At 42.5% G+C, this 20,308-nt stretch overlaps 1 protein-coding gene across 1 annotated transcript in view; it reads left to right on the top strand.

Moving 5' to 3' along the window:
• LOC126299346 (NACHT and WD repeat domain-containing protein 2) overlaps window positions 1-20,308 on the top strand; it is a 287,406-nt gene that overhangs the window by 233,732 nt on the left and 33,366 nt on the right. Inside the window, exons 25-27 of the mRNA XM_049991201.1 lie at window positions 4,853-5,061; window positions 8,718-8,917; window positions 12,084-12,253. Coding sequence (XP_049847158.1) covers window positions 4,853-5,061; window positions 8,718-8,917; window positions 12,084-12,253 — 579 coding nt within the window. The remainder of the gene's footprint in view (window positions 1-4,852; window positions 5,062-8,717; window positions 8,918-12,083; window positions 12,254-20,308) is intronic.

Below are 20,308 nucleotides of genomic sequence, written 5' to 3'. Positions count from 1 at the left end.
CTGTCAAGTCACATTATTGTGACCACCTGTAAAAACCTTGAAAACTACTGGGAGACGTGCAGGAAGAGAGTCGATGAGATTCTAGAAGGTACCGGCAGGCATATGGAGCCATGCTGACTCCAGTGCCGTGACCAGCTACGTTTCTCGGTTGAGGATCCATCACGCAAACAACTCGATAGACTTGGTCCCATAGGTTCTCGTTTGGGTTAAAATCCAGGGAGTTCGGTAGCGAGGGGTGTATTGTAAACTAATCCTGGCGCTCTACGAACCACGCACGTACGTAGAATGCCAGATGTGTGATACATTGTATTGTCCTGCTGGTAGACGCCATCGTGACGAGGAGAAACAGACCGTATGTAGGGGTAGACATGGTCCCCAACGATAGATGCATCCTTGTATTGATTCATTTTGCCTTTCAGAATGACAGGATCACCCTGGGAATGCCACGAAAACATAACCCAGACCATAACGCTCCCTCGATTGTTGCAGGGTGGTTGCTTTCAGACGTTCCGCGCTCCAGACGCCAACGGACATCTGTCCGATGGAGCATAAAACCTGTCGCAATTAAGTGGACATCCAGTTACGGTATTGGCGTGCAAATTCCAGCCTTCGTCCCCTTTGAACAGCAGTCAGCATGGGCACCTGCTGCGGAGGCCACTACGCAGCAACATTCGCCGAACAGTTGTTGAGGAGACGTGTTGGTAGCCCCTTGGTTCATCTGGGCGGTCAGTCCTCAACAGTTGCACGTCTATTCACCCTTACACATTTTTGCTGCCGTCGTTTACCCCAGACATCTATAATAGCCCGTGATGCACCACAGTTGCCTAGGCACCACGTTTCGCAGTGGACGGCAATTTTAACCTCAGCGGCATGCGAACTGTTTACAGACTTAGCCGTTACGGTAATGGTTCTACACTTGGCCCAAAAGCCAATGATCATGCCCTTTTGGACGTCAAATAAATCTCTCCGTTTCTGCGTTACGACAACGACTGTACTGTTTACCGCATCCCACTGACACGCTTTATGTACCATCCACTGCTAGTTATTCCAGATGCCGTCTGTGAGTGATTATTGCACGTTGATGTCGAACATGGGCGGTGGTCACCTTAATGTGATTCGACCTTGTATTCGCCTGCACTAATCGGATTTTCCTTGTACCGAGAGTAAGCTCGTATGAAGATGAAATTTTAATCAGTATTTGCCACATATATGGAAATAATGGAGTATCAGTGTGGTAGAGTTCGGTAGATGTGTTTGTGATGCAACATTTTCCATTTCCGACAGAGAGGTCTTCTCGTATGGCGCAACGCACACAGCATTAGCTTGCTCAGCACAGACGTAAGTAACCTGCTGGCCAGATTTACGATCACAGGTCTGTTATACCAGTCACATTAACCGTGTTTTTTCAGCAGTTCTCATACCAGTTTTAGGTGAATGTTGGACTAGTTCCTTATTTGCGCTTCAGAATCTCCAATACACAAATAGTTAAAAAGAAGAAATCACACTATTCGCACACCAGTGGCGTATCTCCTAATGGATTTTTTCAGTTACGTTGGCTCTGTGGCATTAGAAAGGATGTCCAGCCATAGGATGAAATGCCACATCTCCTATCAGCAACGATTCATTAAGTACAGGCCATGTGAAGCAATATTATGTCAGAAGGAAGATGTGTTACAGTATTTATTGTTGTAAACTTTTCTTACATATTTTAATTAACGTGAAAAAATCGTCGTCACACAACCATGTTCACGTGTTAGAACATTCTCTGGTAAGTGTCCACATACGTACCTCTTGTTAACGTTACCCCAGCAGTTTGTTACCAGACAACATTCGAAGCTCATCTTAGATTTACGAATAGTTTTTAAAGTGTCTCAACAGGTACTGAGTATCAGAAGTAGAAGGTTATTAACAGTTCTGTTTTATTTTAGAAGTTGCAGTTTTGATCTGAATCTTTTATATTTCATAAAAAAATAGCCTCTCAAATTTTCATTCTACGCGCTTATTACCGCAGAGCGTCGTTTCCCGTACAAGCTTCTGATCCGGCAATTGCTTGTTCCTAAAAATATTACATTCGTTATAGTCTGATATCCACTCTAAGCTGAACTACCGTGTGCCTATATGCAACTGAATGAACCAAGAATCTGTTCCTTACGTAACATTGTGTTCTCTATAACGTGAGGACTTTAGGTAATTACACTCTTCTGAAAATTAGGTCAGATAACTTCTTTCAGTGAATTACACAACATATTATAGTATATTTTCCATTCGAATCAAAGTGGCAGAGTATCAGAAGGCAACCGTACTATTAAATGCACCGAAACAATGGTTTTTCGAGTAGTAGGTCGGATCAACTCCATAATCTTTCAATAAAGAGATGATAGACTTCCAAAAATTCTTTACAGACGAATGGAAAAACTGGTAGAAGCCGATCTCGGGGAAGATCAGTTTGGATTCCGTAAAAATATTGGAACACGTGAGGCAATACTGACCCTACGACTTATCTTAGAAGCTAGATTAAGGAAAGGCAAACCTATGTTTCTAGCATTTGTAGACTTAGAGAAAGCTTTTGCCAATGCTGACTGGAATACTCTCTTTCAAATTCTGAAGGTGGCAGGGGTAAAATACAGGGAGCGAAAGGCTATTTACAATTTGTACAGAAACCAGATGGCAGTTATAAGACTCGGGGGACATGAAAGGGAAGCAGTGGTTAGGAAGGGAGTGAGACGGGGTTGTAGCCTCTCCTGATGTTATTCAATCTGTATATTGAGCAAGCAATGAAGGAAATAAAAGAAAAATTCGGAGTAGGTATTAAAATCCATGGAGAAGAAATAAAAACTTTAAGGTTCACCGATGACATTGTAATTCTGTCAGAGACAGCAAAGGACCTGGAAGAGCAGTTGAACGGAATGGATAGTGTCTTGAAGGGAGAATATAAGATGAACATCAACAAAAGCAAAACGAGGATAATGGAATGTAGTCGAATTAAGTCGGTTGATGCTGAGGGAATTAGATTAGGAAATGAGACACTTAAAGTAGTAAAGGAGTTTTGCTATTTGGGGAGCAAAATAATTGATGATGGTCGAAGTAGAGAGGATATAAAATGTAGACTGGCAATGGCAAGGAAAGCGCTTCTGAAGAAGAGAAATTTGTTAACATCGAGTATAGATTTGTCAGGAAGTCATTTCTGAAAGTATTTGTATGGAGTGTAGCCATGTATGGAAGTGGAACATGGACGATAAATAGTTTAGACAAGAAGAGAATAGAAGATTTCGAAATGTGGTGCTACAGAAGAATGCTGAAGATTAGATGGGTAGATCACATAACTAATGAGGAGGTACTGAATAGGATTGGGGAGAAGAGACGTCTGTGGCACAACTTGACTAGAAGAAGGGATCGGTTGGTAGGACATGTTCTGAGGCATCAGGAGATCACCAATTTAGTATTGGAGGGCAGCGTGGAGGGTAAAAATCGTAGAGGGAGACCAAGAGATGAATACACTAAGCAGATTCAGAAGGATGTAGGTTGCAGTACGTACTGGGTGATGAAGAAGCTTGCACAGGATAGAGTGGCATGGAGAGCTGAATCAGACCAGTCTCAGGACTGAAGACCACAACAACAACAGACGTCCAAAAACCTTTCATCATTTGAGTCTTTTTACTTGCGTTCTAACTGTAAAGTACACCAGTTTCAATAAATGAAGGGAACATTCCAATATAACTGTAAGTTAAAACACGGATACTTGTTGATGCTACGAAAATTACGCAGAGTGAAATGTAGGCGACACGACGCACATGAAACATGGAATCACGGCTCCATACAATTCATAATGCGGAGTGGTACAACCGCGAGGAGCAATGCAGCACACACAGCGATGTGTAGAACTGTTAATGATACTGTTTATGAGCTCCATAAGAGCAAGGCTATTTCTGGGGATTAGGACTGCAAGCAATAACACACGCCTGCCACGATCATCCCAAACATGCATTATGGGATTCAGACGAAAGATCGAGTTGGCAATCTCACGCGCAGATTTTTTTAAATCTAAAGATATCTGCACAAGACATGTCAGTCGATTTCGTAACCTGGGGCACAGGCTAACGAGCACTCGTTAACATCAGGGATGTTGCAGTTAACAGTCTCATGTGGAAAGACATTTAGGTCTGAGCGTCCACCTGAATATTTATTATCTGATAAAGTATACATACAGACACTGCCTCATTGGCAAGTATCCCTTTAACGGGAGATCGTTGGAGAATGGCTTCTGGTTTCCGGCCAAATAAAAAAAAAAGATACTGTCATTTTGGTACCAAACCGGGACTCATTAGTGAAGAGGACGGTCATCCATTGATCTGCAGCCTGGAGTACAGTTTTTGGCTGAAGCCCTGGTTGCCAACTAACTGGTGCTGTGACTACGTATGGGCCGTCCTGTAACAGTACAATAAAATGGACCGCTACCAGACGGCTGTCTACAGAAACATCGAAACTTCGGGTTCGTAGCCCGTTATTTAGTCACGAGCAACTGAAACATTCGTCGTTACGCGTAAGCATTCAGTGCTCTATAGAAGAATTGACGAGGTGTCTGCAAGAGCAGGGAGTTTATTTGAATAACGGGGAGTGTGTGTCATGGTCCGTTAGTGCCCTTACTACCTTATAGCCAGTAGGCCTAAGTCTGAAAGAATTGTAGCTAAATATTTATCATTTCTGTAACACCGAATTTACCCCATACCAAAGGCGTATTACTTGTACTTTATGATAAAACCAACGGAAATGCACCTATTTGTAATACAGTTTCCTTACTGATAGTTGTCATAACATTAGTTGGAAGTATATCATATACTGCACGTTGTTACAGATACATCGTGTCCGCAGAATCTGGAAACATCTTGATATGGAACCGTCTAACTGAGCAAGTTCTGTTCAAAGACGAACAGCCTGGTGTTCAACAAATTACCCTACTAGAAGGTGGAGCCAAATTCCTGGCTGTTTCAAAATCTGAAGCAACACAAGGAAGTAATGAAGGAATGCGTGTTAATGCGACAGGAGTCGTGCGGTCTATTCCTGGTAAGGAAAAGTGTTTGTTTGCTCTTATTAACTGAAACTATATGTGTAATTTGTGATACCGTTTACTGTTGTACAATACCCAATGTCTTCAACGATCATTATTTAAATGGTATTAATAGAAGCATAGATTTGTTAATTATTGTCTTGCTGCAGCTTTTTAGTTTTACGGAGAGCACAGCATCCACACAGAATCGATGTTAATGACGGGACAGAAAATGTGTGGAGAATTATTGTATCATGTCAGTTTTGCTATATCTGACGGATTCAGCAAAGAGTAGCTCGGCTGTGCTATTGATAAGCATGGCTTAGCGGCGTGGCGCTGGTGCACCTCGGAACCTGTGGTCCATCATGTGCCATAAATTCTTATTTGCATTCATATCAAGCGATAGCGGTGTGTGGAATTTGGTTTGTATCCTCATTTCTCTACGAAGGGGATTTTACGTTGTTAAAAAATCTCTTTTATCTGAAGGAAAAAATGTATGAGTTTAAGAATTTGTCGACAAAGTCGGGAAAGATTGAGCAAAGTCTGGAAAGAAAATCGTTCGTGTTCTTCTCGTGGGAACCAGACCGGCATTTGACGAAAGCACACCATCGCTTTGACGGCACGAACGAGTGCAAGTGACATAATCACCTAACGTATGTGCGACGTTGATTGGACGTATCAGTGTCAACGAGAGGCACCCCAAACACTCGCTAAACATCCAAAAGCTCACCTAGGGCCAGTTGGTAATCAGGATCGGTGATCTCCAATGGTCTGCCAGTATGCGAAGCCGATATACAGCTCGAACATTAGCTGTACCGCAACTCATTCAATCGAGTCACCTGTTGACAGTCCTCTGTGGCCCAGCGAGGGACGTCACAACCCTGCAGTGGTTTCACAGATGTATGCACTGAGTTTCCATATCCAGAGGAAAATAGTGATCGCCTCATTGCCCTTTGGTATTACACGCTTGGCAGCCCCTAAACTAAAAATTGATTTTCTTTCTACGTTTATTGCTAAACATGGCTATGTTTACTATTCACTGTGGAAGCTAATGCTTCATAAACAAAAAACTCTTTAATCTTCCTTTTTTATTCCCTCCCCCCAATGCACTAGCGCCCTTTATGCAATGAACTGAGGAATTTTTAATACAGTAAAAAGTGAAAGAAAGACTAAGTACCTCTCAGACTTCTTAAATCTACGTTATTCTGCAGTTACCATTTCAGCATCTAGTTGATGAAATAAACGAGCATTTTACTTAGTTTTACTCTTTTGAAGGTCGTAGTATTGATATATACAGACGGCAGTATCACTCGATCAATACTACGTCTTGAATTTCGTCTTGTTCAGTTTTGTGACTTTCTGTCAGTTTCGTCCGTAGAAGGCACTAATTATGATATCTTTTGGCTTACTCGTGGACGAGAATCTGAATTCTGGCTTTCTCTGCCCCTTTAAGACACGCGAATTTTATTTTGTTGTTTTCAGCAGATCGCTATTCTACTGACCTCAGCTCGCCAGATACTCTCAACTCATCAAAATGGAAATTCGGGCTGTCGTGACAATTGATGGCAGTGGAATCCTGTGTGTTTTAGTAAACGTATCAGTTTCATTTTGAGATTTCCTGTTGTTATTTTGAAGTTACTGAAGTCTATATTTAACCTTATAGCGATTCCCGTAGATCATTAAATTTCTACGTAATGGGAAATTATGACACACGTCGTGTGACTGGTCACTTCGGGAGTAGGATTATCCCCAGAAATATCAGCGAGTTGTAGAGATTTACTATAATTGTTCTGATTCAAAATTTTGAACACGACATTGTAATTTTATTTCTCTGTGCTCATAAAAAAGAGAGGAGTATATGAATGGCTAGAAACAACTTCTCTTGCCGGACCTAAATCAACAAATAGTATCTTTCAGAATTGTGATGAAGTTACCCCTAAACTTCGACACAGAATACGTACCTTCCGTACCTTCAGAATGACACGGAATTATAGTCTCTGTCGGATCTAATGGGTAGTCAGAACTAATTATACAATCACTTTAAAAGAATTGCGGATCTTCAAGGACGCACACATTCTTCCAATGACTGTAAGTCTATGCTACTCTTAAATTCTTCGGATGTATAGTTAAAACAGGACAGCAATGAGAAACTTGTATTTCATGGAAAAGTAGATGGAAACTAGTATTTAACAGTGCCTTGATCGTGTAGAAATCATGGAAATGAGTGTAAAGGGAATTGCAATACATGGAGAGAGGTTACGAACAGACGAGTATGAGGTCACGACAATCACAAACGGATCACATCGAAGATGGCAATTACATGATTATTCTAAACGATTCTGGACCAATGTCACTGTTGTTTCTTTAGAAATGATGGGAATTCTCTGTCTTCTTGGCTTCTGAAAGAGTAGCTCTCCACCTCTAACAATATCAGTACTGAAATGCTGTATTTCTGGAACCGAAAGTGACAGATCGACCCCTGTTGTTAGGATGTAAACCATTGCTTCCCAGATCAGCAATTGGCACTAGCTGTGCTTTTGACAATAGCTGCAAGTTGGTTTGAGTCGTGTGTACATAAATGTACTTATAAACAAAGGGATCAGTGCATAACTAACTCCTGATAAGGCTGACTGGATTCTATTCTGAAATATACTGCGTGAAATCTGCTGGTGCCGTTAGCTAAACACTTCAATAACTTAACGATTTCTGAAGTGTTTTTGTTGATGAGGTGTTTAAAATGTAAAAACGAAATAAGTGAATGGCTTACTGTCAAGAGACGGACCTCTCGACCTTTGATCTACATCGAACAGAGTACTTCACTTTTCGCTAGTGTGTGTCTTGTGTTGTTAACTATTTACAACATCCACCGTCCGTAAGATTAATGAGGAATAGTTTAGAAATACTGTCTACTATATCTTAACGATTGAAATATTTTCATCACACTAAAAGCTTCATATTTTTACATCACGTGCTTTCTCAATGACGAAGATCCCTTTTTCTCGTCTGTTTGACACCCGTAAGATTTCTGGTACTAGCCATCCTGTGAAAATGAGAATCATTTTTCGAAACGCATCATTTCTGGTACAGTAAACAATAATTAAAAATAACTGGTGACACAAATATATATTCTCCATTAGGAATGGCCTAATCTGAATACTGAAATCCGGAGATAAAACTTGAGTCACACTACGGTGACTCACAATGATTTGTTGATTTTGGATATTATAGCAGCATTTGAAAATGACAACGTGCCGAAAGTGGTTAGTAATGTGAAATAATTGTTGCAGTAAAAGATCTGTTTCAATAAATTAAAAAGCCTGTGTTGGGAAATAGATTTAACCTTCACAAAAATAGCTCTCATGTTTCACTAGTTCTGATGTCAATGGTCCATGTTATTCTCCTTCGACGTAAACTGTTTCTGATTGAGTCAGGCCTCGATATTCTGTGTAGTATACATAATTCAGCTTTTTAATTTGTTTAAATCTGTGAACAAATAATTTTATACAACATACTACTGGAAATTTTGGACTTATTTTGAATTGCTCTAGCGACTAGCAAATTAATATTGCGAAATTAAATTTCAGCACCTGCAGTTGCCTTCATGCTATTGCTCGTAAATGCATTGGAGTTTGTTGCTACAAACCTTTTGAGATAATTGTTGCCCTTTTTACAGAAGGTACAAAACTATATTCATTCGAGTACCCAGTGAGATGTACTCCTGGTGTGCCCTTTAAACCTGGAGTTGTAACATGTGACGATAGTTACATTGTCGTGCTTGGGGCCGATAAAGGTGCAAGAGATTGTTTGTACGTGTATAATGCACGAACTGGCGCCAGTATGCATAAGATTCCTCTGAGAGCAGCTTCAGTTAAGGTAAGTGTTAGCTGGACATAAAATAATTATCAGTTAAATAGAAGTTTTGTCAAACTTTTTATAGGAAAGAAACAAACCAGTCCCTATTAAATCGTATCATATACTGAACGCTTGATTTATGGTTTAATTAGGGTGCCCCAAGAATATTTTCGGTCTTGTAGCCACTATTGCTTACCATGTATGTCAAGGACATGCCGACGATTGCACACAATCATCTGGCATAGTTCGCAAATGACAGTGCGTGCTTTGCGAATGAACACCAACATAACGCCAACATCGGAAGACTACAGACACAATTGAACCTCTCCACAGAATAGTGCGGACAAGATAAAAATTAACCAAAAGAAAGGCAATATACTTTAACAAAATACGGCCACAACTAGATAACAACCTTACTATACAAGGCGGAGAGGTACCATGGAGCGCAACTGTCAAGTACTCGTACTTGGGAGCCACACTGGATCGTCACCCTTTTTTATATACATTTGCAAAACTTAAAAATGAAAGCCTCTGGCCTGTCGAGGGAACTGATGTCACTATTCTGCAGCAGGAAGCTACACATCTCAACAAAAGTTAGACTCTAAACGGTAACTGTTCTAGCAAAATTCCTGTATAGATGCACATGACAGGGCCTCGCTAGCAAGCAAATACAGCACATCTAACTATTACAAAATAAAGTCCTCCGGTGGATACTTAGGACTTCACGATAGACGCATATCCAGACACTGCATGAGGAGCTCAATTTAGAACTTATTATGGACATTATCAAACTCAGGTTCACAAAAATTCATGAGCAATTAGACCAACTCTGGCATGTTATACATCACATCTGAGAAGTATGTATCCCCAAAGCAGAACCTTGGCATCGGTACAGAGTCCCCAAGACATTAATTGAATAGGAAACTACACTACTGGCCATTAAAAATTGCTACACCAGGAAGAAATGCAGATGATAAACAGGTATTCATTGGACAAATATATTATACTAGACCTGACATGTGATAAAATTTTCACGAAATTTGGGTGCATAGATCCTGAGAACTCAGTACCCAGAACAACCACCTCTGGTCGTAATAACGGCCTTGATACGCCTGGGCATTGAGTCAAACAGACCTTGGATGGCGTGTACAGGTACAGCTACCCATGCAGCTTCAACACGATACCACAGTTCATCATGAATAGTGACTGGCGTATTGTGACGAGCCAGTTGCTCGGCCACCATTGACCAGACGTTTTCAATTGGTGAGAGATCTAAAGAATGTGCTGGCCAGGGCAGCAGTCGAACATTTTCTATATCCAGAAAGGCCCGTACAGGACCCGTAACATGCGGTCGTGCATTATCCTGCTGAAATGTATGGTTTCGCATGGGTCGAATGAAGGGTAGAGCCACAGGTCGTAACACATCTGAAATGTAACGTCCACTGTTCAAAGTGCCGTCAATGCGAACAAGAGGTGGCCGAGACGTGTAACAAACGGCACCCCATAGCATCACGGCGGGTGATATGTCAGTATGGCAATGACGAATACACGCTTCCAATGTGCGTTCACTGCGATGTCGCCAAACACGGATGGGACCATCATGATGCTGTAAACAGAACCTGGATTCATACGAAAAAATGAAGTTTTGCCATTCGTGCACCATCGCAGGCGCTCCTGTCTGTGATGCAGCCGTGGTCTCCGAGCTGATAGTCCATGCTGCTGCAAACGTCGTCGAACTGTTGGTGCAGATGGTTGTTGTCTTGCAAACGTCTCCATGTGTTGCCTCAGGGATCGAGACGTGGCTGCACGATCCGCTACAGCCGTGCGGATAAGATGCCTGTCATCTAGTGATACGAAGCCGTTGGGATCCAGCACGGCGTTCCGTGTTACCCTCCTGAACCCACCGATTCCATATTCTACTAACAGTCATTGGATCTCCACCAACAGCAGTGTCGCGATACGATAAACCGTAATCGCGATAGGCTACAATCCGACCTTTATCAAAGTCGGAAACGTGATGGTACGCATTTCGCCTCCTTACATGAGGCATCACAACAACGTTTCACCAGGCAATGCCGGTCAACTGCTGTTTGTGTATGAGAAATCGGTTGGAAACTTTCCTGATGTCAGCACGTTGTAGGTCTCGCCACCGGCGCCAACCTTGTGTGAATGCTCTGAAAAGCTAAATATTTGCATATCACAGCATCTTCTTCCTGTTGATTAAATTTCGCGTCTGTAGCACGTCATCTTATGGTGCAGCAGTTTTAATGGCCGGTAGTGTAGAAATGAGACACTACAAATAAAGAAACAAACACTCGGAAGGGAGACTTACGCACCTGTGTTTCTTACAGGACCTTCTAAAGTGCAATAAATAAAGTGAAAATTAAACCTTACCATGTTATGGAGAAGCAAACATCTCAGCAGAAGCGATGGGGCTTAACTGGTATTGTCATACGTCGGTTCGTTATGAAATGGTAGCAAATGATCGGCGACAGGATGCCGGGAAAATAGTACAGTCTGTGAATGTCGCCTATAAAGAGACTACACACACAAAACTAACGCTCGTAACACTTAAAGAAGACAACTAGGGCAGTGATCCAAATACTGTGCGCAATAATTGAACCGTCACCCAAGATGGATACACGAAATCATACCAACAATCAGTTATGCCAAGAAAACCTCAGAACTCCTGCTTACATAAATTTTGCGTATTTCCTTTTAACGCTCTCTTATTGTCATATTGCCTCTAGCCATCTAGACTTACTACTGAAATTTCTGCAGGCACATTTGGAGTAACAGTCTTTTCAAACCTATATTCAAATATTGTGTTGGTCAATACAAAATGGAAACAGCACTTCATCTTCACTCTGCTATCAGCATGTGCAAATAAAATGACTGCAAAGCTGTGAAGAATACTAAATTGTTCGAAGTATTGACTTCAGCTAACTGTAATATTTATGTTAATTTCGGAGACTTATTGAACAAAAGAATAGCATTTCATCTCTGAGGAAATTTTTAACTAAAACTGGCACCAATAACTACTATACTTACACGAAATTACGCATGATAAGTACATGGATGAATTTTCTAAAGTTTCTGATAAATCATTACTTAACTAATTTATAATCACTTGAATATCAGGATGATTTTTCCAATTTGCCTTTTCATATGTTGCCATTCTTTGCAGGATGTCGTGAGTTTAATAGCAATGCCCCACAAAGCTCAACTCGTTGCGCTAATTGATGCGGAAAAGGGCAGTATTATTGATATAAGACAGAAACGTGTTGGGAGAAGTGTTCCAAAATGGGGAGGAAGCTGTACGAAAGATGGGAAATTTGGACTGTACGCTCCTTCAAGGTAATTTCTGATTGTCTGTTTGTTATTAACACAGTTTTGTTTCACGTTATGGTATATTGCTCACGGTTGTTACTGTTACAAATAAATTACTCTTATAGCAGTGAAAAATTATGGTTGATCTTCTTGGATAACGTAAGTTAAACAGTTCATTCCGTAACTAGTAAAGTGAGACAAACTCGAAAGGAATGAATTCGTGAGTTCAATAAACTTTTAGATTACGTTACGTAAGTGTAGTTTTTATGGGGCTTTTCATACTTATGTGTATTTTTGGCTGATCCTGTCTGTACTTAATGATCCCGTTGTCGACGAGCACTGTCCCATACTTTCGACACAGGAAAAAAAGTAGGGCACGATTTATGGGACGCATCAGCAACTGGTACGAATGACTTCTCCCACCCAACCAATTTGTTGTCATCTACGGAAAACTGTTCTGTCGAACAGATTTTTATTAAAACAATAACTGCGATGTACGAGATACAACAGCAACATGTGAGCCGAAATGACAAGCAAAATGCTGCGGAAGCGACCAGTACGTGCAGGTAACGTGTAATACGTTGGCGATAGGGCCGATATCTTCGCTTTGAAAACTTTCCGCCGTTAGCATGGCGAACGAAGCACAAGTAGGGTTCAGAATCGCTGCCAGGAGGAATAGCACTGCTCGGAATAGTATGACGTCCAAAAACGTTCAATATGTTAATGCAAGGAGAGTAAACACAAACAAGGTCGTGTGCGAATGGCGCTGAAGTCGCTGCGATAGCAGCAACGTCGCTTGGCGGATCATCTCAGCTACAGCGTGACCGTAGGGAACCATATTGTGATGGCGGTCAGATCTTACACCGCCACAAAAACAGTTGTAGCCAAACTTTGGGCTGTATCCAGCTACAAAATCTATAGTGGACGTAGGTATGGAATGGTGAATAAATATTATTATCAGAGAAATACATGTGAGGATTAATTATTGGAATCGTTTGAATATCTCTACTTCCTGGAGGAATGCAGATGAGTTTTTTCTTAATCCCTGTTTCATTACATTTATCACGCCAATCCCACGTAGGTAATGCGTGTAGGATCCCATTGGAACGACATTTCATGTGCTTAATACTCTCAAGAACGTGGTGAAGAAGGAAGAATAAGGTTTTGTAACCCGTCGAAACCACATCATTGGAGAAAGTGTGCTCGGTCAATTGCAAGAGAAATGGGTAGTGAAGCGGGCGTGGTACATTTGCAAGAACCGTCCAGGTATTCACCTTCATTTATTATGGAGACAATAAAAAACCTCAGCTCGAATGTAAGGACGGCGATCAAACCGCTTCGTCATCCATTTCTCTCGATTTTGTTCTGATGAATAACTCGTATTTTTGTCAACTTACATATGACAGATCTGAAGTTTCTTTGTTTATCTGTTTGATGTAATGAATTTGTGCATTAACACAAATTATGTGGAACTCATTTTGTGTACTCTACGTCCTGCTGCATCTGTATTCAGTGATTAACGGTTTATTTAGTCGTTGAAGACCGACATACCATTTTCATGCAGAGGCAGATGGATGGGGTTTGCGACACTAGGGGAAGGACATAGTTCCACTTTCGCATATTACTTCAACTGAGGCCACATTCTGATTTGGAATGAGAAATGTTTTTCACAACAAATCACCGGAGCAGCTGTCCCAGCTGTTATTTCCTGATTATGCTTAAGTACGAATGTCGTGTGCACATCCCAGAGCCTCACCTACTCCACCTAAACTCTACTCAAACACGAATACGTTTCTGATGTTAGATATTTATCGCGTGCTTCTCAGGTCTTTCGAGAGAGAGAAGACGTTCCTACATCGTCAAGTCTGGGGTTCTGTGGTTGCTTCATCGTCATCACATGACGTGTAGGTGAATAAGTATCGAACAACGATACAGTCATCGAGACTTAGATGTAGGAGACTCAGAAACTGTGGCTGACTGGAAGTGTGTTATAACAAAATAATTGCAAGATACTACGGCGGTGTGGTACAACATTCACCAGGGGTGACAGAATATTATCGCTATATTAGAAGTAGCTTAATTAGAGACTAATATGACTTTGAGCCAAGCTATGATATTATTATCATTATTTTCGATTATTCCCATTTAAAGAGCGCGTTTGAACTTGAATTCCTTTATGATGATTGTTTATGTTTTTTCTTAGCCCAAATTTTCTTCATGTGTTCACTGTGTTGTTTCTTTCGCTCCACTTTCCATTTGCATCCTGGTCTCTTCTGTGTTGTGGTGCCAAATTTATGTTTTTTGATGATGTTCCTGAATTCAGTTCTATTTTCTGCATAATTTACTGTTATGTGTGCTTGTCTGAGGGCCTCTTCGACTTCTTTTATCCATTTTGTTTTTCCCCTGCCTGAGTTGATGACTTTAAGAATTCACTTTGAAATTCTGTTTTCATTCATCCTGTGGATATGTCCGTAGAACTGCATTCTTCTTTTCCTAATTGTATCCGTAGTCTTGTCTGTGTATTTGTATAATTCTGATGTTGGTCTCTTCTTCCAGATTCCTTGCTCTTGTATCGGGCCAAAAATTTTCCTGAGAATTTTCCTTTCTTGCTTCTCTATTTCCTTGATTTTAGTTTGCCCACCTATTTGTGTTGTTTCAGATGCATACAGTGCCCCCGGAAGTACGACAGTGTTGTAGTGCCTCAATTTTGCGTTAATGGATATGGACTTTTTGTTATAATAGTTCCACGTGAGTTTATATGCTTTCTGTAGTTTTTTTTATTCTTTCCTCATTGGCGTTTAGGTTGATCCCTGATGGCTGCATGATTTCTTCCAGGTACTTAAAATGTGGTACTTGTACGATTTTCCCATGGGTTGTCATAATAGGCAATTTTTTCTTGTGGCACTCTTTCTATGTACTGGGTTCAAGCTATGATATTATTATTATTATTATGAATTAATTTTTACTATAATTCGATTCCTGATTACGACCATGGAAGAGACATACCCAATAGGCAGTAGTGATGCCCACGTATAGACATATAGAGGTGTTGCCCATAATATTTTCTACTCCTAAAATGCAGTTAATTCGGACTTTTGTAATTCTCGCAAAGATAGCGTTATCCGTTGCAAAGGAGCCGTTTCTGCTACGTCTCACCGATCCTTCGCAGATGAATACATCGGAAAGGCGCCAGAGAGATGGTTCTGGCCGTCAGAAGATGTCTTTGCCTGGCAACCTAAGGTAATTAAGCAACCGGCGCAAAATTGTAAATGAGCACAGTTTAGTTGGCTATGAAATGCAGAGAACTTTTCACAGTCGGCTATTTTCTCGGAAACCCGAGGTTTTAAATAACCTCCACAGCAAGAATCTGCCTCACTGGGAGCCGAATTCTTATACTGCCAAGAAGTGTTTCTCTGGAGCAGATGGTCCTATCGTTAGACGCCATGTTGAGACACTTTAACTGAGTGCTACAGGCACTAGAAGGTCAATAAGACTGCCGGCTAGTCGGAGAAGCAGTTAATGATCTGTTTGCCCGCTAATTGCGACAATCAAATCATCCGGAATTACGGCAACTCGTAATTGCGATCGCGTCCGGACCAGCGACGGCTCCGCTTCTAAGGAAATCTACCACGTTCTACTGCTATGTGCCGTCATTAGACGGTGTTTATATCGCTCGCCCTCAGTTACACGCTTTATTGCTTCATTTTGTATGCGCCTGCTGATTATCGATGTGCATAATTTTTCTTTAATGTGTTCTGGCCTCCCGTCCACTTACAACTATCTTGTATCCACACATTTTGTCATCTGTTTCAGTGCCTTTTTACGTGATCTATCGAGTGATATTCATCATTAATGTGGACCTGAACTAAAATATACATATTACATTGAGTCTGTAATACATCCTCATTTATTATGAATGGAAAAAACACAACAGTGGTGTAAAATATATACACTCATCGAAATTGAAATAAGAACACCGTAAATTCATTGTCCCAGGAAGGGGAATCTTTATTGACACATTCCTGGTGTCAGATACATCACATGATCACACTGACAGAACCACAGGCACATAGCACAGGCAACAGAGCATGCACAATGTCGGCACTAGTACAGTGTATATCCACCTTTCGCAGCAATGCAGGCTGCTATTCTCCCATGGAGACGATCGTAGAGATGCTGGATGTACTCCTGTGGAACGGCTTGCCATGCCATTTCCACCTGGCACCTCAGTTGGACCAGCGTTCGTGCTGGACGTGCAGACCACGTGAGACGACGCTTCATCCAGTCCCAAACATCCGGAGATCTTGCTGGCCAGGGTAGTTGACTTACACCTTCTAGAGCACGTTGGGTGGCACGGGATACATGCGGACATTGTACTGTTGGAACAGCAAGTTCCCTTGCCGGTCTAGGAATGGTAGAACGATGGGTTCGATGACGGTTTGGATGTACCGTGCACTATTCAGTGTCCCCTCGACGATCACCAGAGGTGTACGGCCAGTGTAGGAGATCGCTCCCCACACCATGATGCCGGGTGTTGGCCCTGTGTGCCTCGGTCGTATGCAGTCCTGATTGTGGCGCTCACCTGCACGACGCCAAACACGCATACGACCATCATTGGCACCAAGGCAGAAGCGACTCTCATCGCTGAAGACGACACATCTCCATTCGTCCCTCCATTCACGCCTGACGCGACACCACTGGAGGCGGGCTGCACGATGTTGGGGCGTGAGCGGAAGACGGCCTAACGGTGTGCGGGACCGTAGCCCACCTTCATGGAGACGGTTGTGAATGGTCCTCGCCGATACCCCATGAGCAACAGTGTCCCTAATTTGCTGGGAAGTGGCGGTGCGGTCCCCTACGGCACTGCGTAGGATCCTACGGTCTTGGCGTGCATCCGTGCGTCGCTGCGGTCCGGTCCCAGGTCGACGGGCACGTGCACCTTCCGCCGACCACTGGCGACAACATCGATGTACTGTGGATACCTCACGCCCCACGTGTTGAGCAATTCGGCGGTACGTCCACCCGGCCTCCCGCATGCCCACTATACGCCCTCGCTCAAAGTCCGTCAACTGCACATACGGTTCACGTCCACGCTGTCGCGGCATGCTACCAGTGTTAAAGACTGCGATGGAGCTCCGTATGCCACGGCAAACTGGCTGACACTGACGGCGGCGGTGCACAAATGCTGCGCAGCTAGCGCCATTCGACGGCCAACACCACGGTTCCTGGTGTGTCCGCTGTGCCGTGCGTGTGATCATTGCTTGTACAGCCCTCTCGCAATGTCCGGAGCAAGTATGGTGGGTCTGACACACCGGTGTCAATGTGTTCTTTTTTCCATTTCCAGAAGTGTATGATTGTAGAATATCACACCAGTGTCATATGTTTTTCTCATTCATCTGCTATATACAGGGTGGTCCATTGTTCGTGACCGGGCCAAATATATCACGAAAAAACTACGAAGTACGAAACTTGCCTAGCTTGAAGGGGGACAGCAGGTGGCGCTATGGTTGGCCCGCTACATGGTGCTGCCATAGGTCGAACGGATATCAGCTGCGTTTTTTAAATAGGAACCCCCATATTTTATTATATATTCATGTAGTACGGAAAGAAATATGAGTGTCTTAGTTTGAGCACTTTTTTCGCTTTGTAATAGATGGCGCTGTAATAGTCACAAACATATGGCTCACAATATCAGACGAACAGTTGGTAACAAATGGTTCAAATGGCTCTGAGCCTAGAACTTAGAACTAATTAAACCTAACTAACCTAAGGACATCACACACATCCATGCCCGAGACAGGATTCGAACCTGCGACTGTAGCGGTAGTTGGTAACAGGTAGGTTTCTTAAATTAAAATACAGAACGTAGGTATGTTTGAACATTTTATTTCGGTTATTCCAATGAGATACATATACCTTTGTGAACTCATCATTTGTGAGAACGCATGCTGTTACAGCGTGATTACCTGTAAATACCACATTAATGATAAATGCTCAAACTGATGTCCGTCAACCTCAATGCATTTGGCAATACTTATAACGACATTCCTCTCAACAGCGAGTGGTTCGACTTCCGTAAAGTTCGCACATGCATTGACAGTGCGCTGACGCATGTTGTCAGGCGTTGTCGGTGGATCACGATAGCAAATATCCTTCAGCTTTCCCCACTGAAAAAAATCCGGGGACGACAGATCCGGTGAACGTGCGGGCCATGGTATGGTGCTTCGACGACCAATGCACCTGTCATGAAATATGCTATTCAATACCGCTTCAAGCGCACGCGAGCTATGTGCCGAACATCCATCATGTTGGAAGTACATCACCATTCTGTCATGCAGTGAAACATCTTGTAGTAACATCGGTAGAACATTACGTAGGAAATCAGCTTACGTTGCACCATTTAGATTGCCATCGATAGAATGGGGGCCAGTTATCCTTCCTCCCATAATACCGCACCATACATTAACCGCCAAGGTCGCTGATGTTCCATTTGTCGCAGCCATCGTGGATTTTCCGTTGCCCAATAGTGCATACATATTATGCCGGTTTACGTTACCGCTGTTGGTGAATGACGCTTCGTCGCTGAATAGAACGCGTGCAAAAAACCTGTCATCGTCCCTTAATTTCTCTTCTGAGCAGTGGCAGAACTGTACACGACGTTCAAAGTCGTCGACATGCAATTCCTGATGCATAGAAATGTGGTACGGGTGCGGTCGATGTTGATGTAGCATTCTCAACACCGACGATTTTGAGATTCCCGATTCTCGCGCAATTTGTCTGCTACTGATGTGCGGATTAGCCGCGACAGCAGCTAAAACACCTACTTGGGCATCATCGTTTGTTGCAGTTCGTGGTTGACGTTTCACATGTGGTTGAACACGCTCAGTTTCCTTTAATAATGTAACTATCCGGCGAACGGTCTGGACACTTGGATGATGTCGTCCAGGATACCAAGCAGCATACATAGCACACGCCTGTTGGGCATTTTGATCACAATAGCCATACATCAACACGATATCTACATTTTCCGCAATTGGTAAACGGTCCACTTTAACACAGGTAATGTATTACGAAACAAATACCGTCCGCACTGGCGGAATGTTACGTGATACCACGTACTTATACGTTTGTGACTATTACAGCGCCATCTATCACAAAGCGAAAAAAGTGGTCCAACTAAAACATTCATATTTCTTTACATACTACAATAATATGTTATAAAAATGAGGGTTCCTATTTAAAAAAACGCAGTTGATATCCGTTTGACCTATGGCAGTGCCATCTAGGGGGTCAACCATAGCGCGATCTGATTTCCCCCTTCAAGCTAGACGAGTTTCGTTCTTTGTAGTTTTTTCGCTTGATGCTTATTTCGTGAGATATTTGTCCTGGTCACTATCAATGGATCACCCTGTGTAAAGTAGACTGTATGTGTGTATCTTTGTGTGTTTAGTATCTCTTCCCCAACCCCTTGATCGATTCCAACCAAATTCGGCACACAAATAACAGTCTTTACAAGTAACAGCAGTGTAGGGTTTATATCCTCCTAGCTCCAACAGGATCAGATATAGGGGCAAAAACGTCTTTTCCAGTCTCTGTTGTATAAGCTGCCCTGCACAACAGGCATGTTGCATGGAAACCTATCAGTCAGCGAAGTCAACTTGCTTTACAGGGCAACCTACTTGTCAGGGACAAGAAGAGGTTTTCTGGGAGCCAACATTTAGACTGCCTTACATGACATGTGTGTTGTGTTTGGAGTAATACTGGATTGCTTTATCGACCTGCATTGAATGGTGGCCTGTATGTCAGAGGCAAATAAATGATTTTCATCCCCCGATGTGTAGCTTGCCCTGCAAGACAGGCATGTTGTGCATGTGCTGTTTGCCTTTTTTATTGAACTGTATTGCATGGGATATCGCGCCGATGGGTGTGGCTGGGGGCAGGTTGAGAAGGACAAAACAGGGGATGGACAGAGTGAGGGGAGTTGGAAATGGACAGAGAGAGGGGAGAGCATGAGATCCATGAGGCAGGTGGAATGTGCAGAAGGGTGACTAGGCAGGTGGACAAGGAGGAGGGGGAGGTAGA

The sequence above is a fragment of the Schistocerca gregaria genome, chromosome X (genome assembly GCF_023897955.1).
Source record: "Schistocerca gregaria isolate iqSchGreg1 chromosome X, iqSchGreg1.2, whole genome shotgun sequence".
Classification (NCBI taxonomy): Eukaryota; Metazoa; Arthropoda; class Insecta; order Orthoptera; family Acrididae; genus Schistocerca; species Schistocerca gregaria.
Note: the sequence above shows the minus strand (reverse complement) of the source record. Positions and strands in the feature narration are given on the sequence as shown.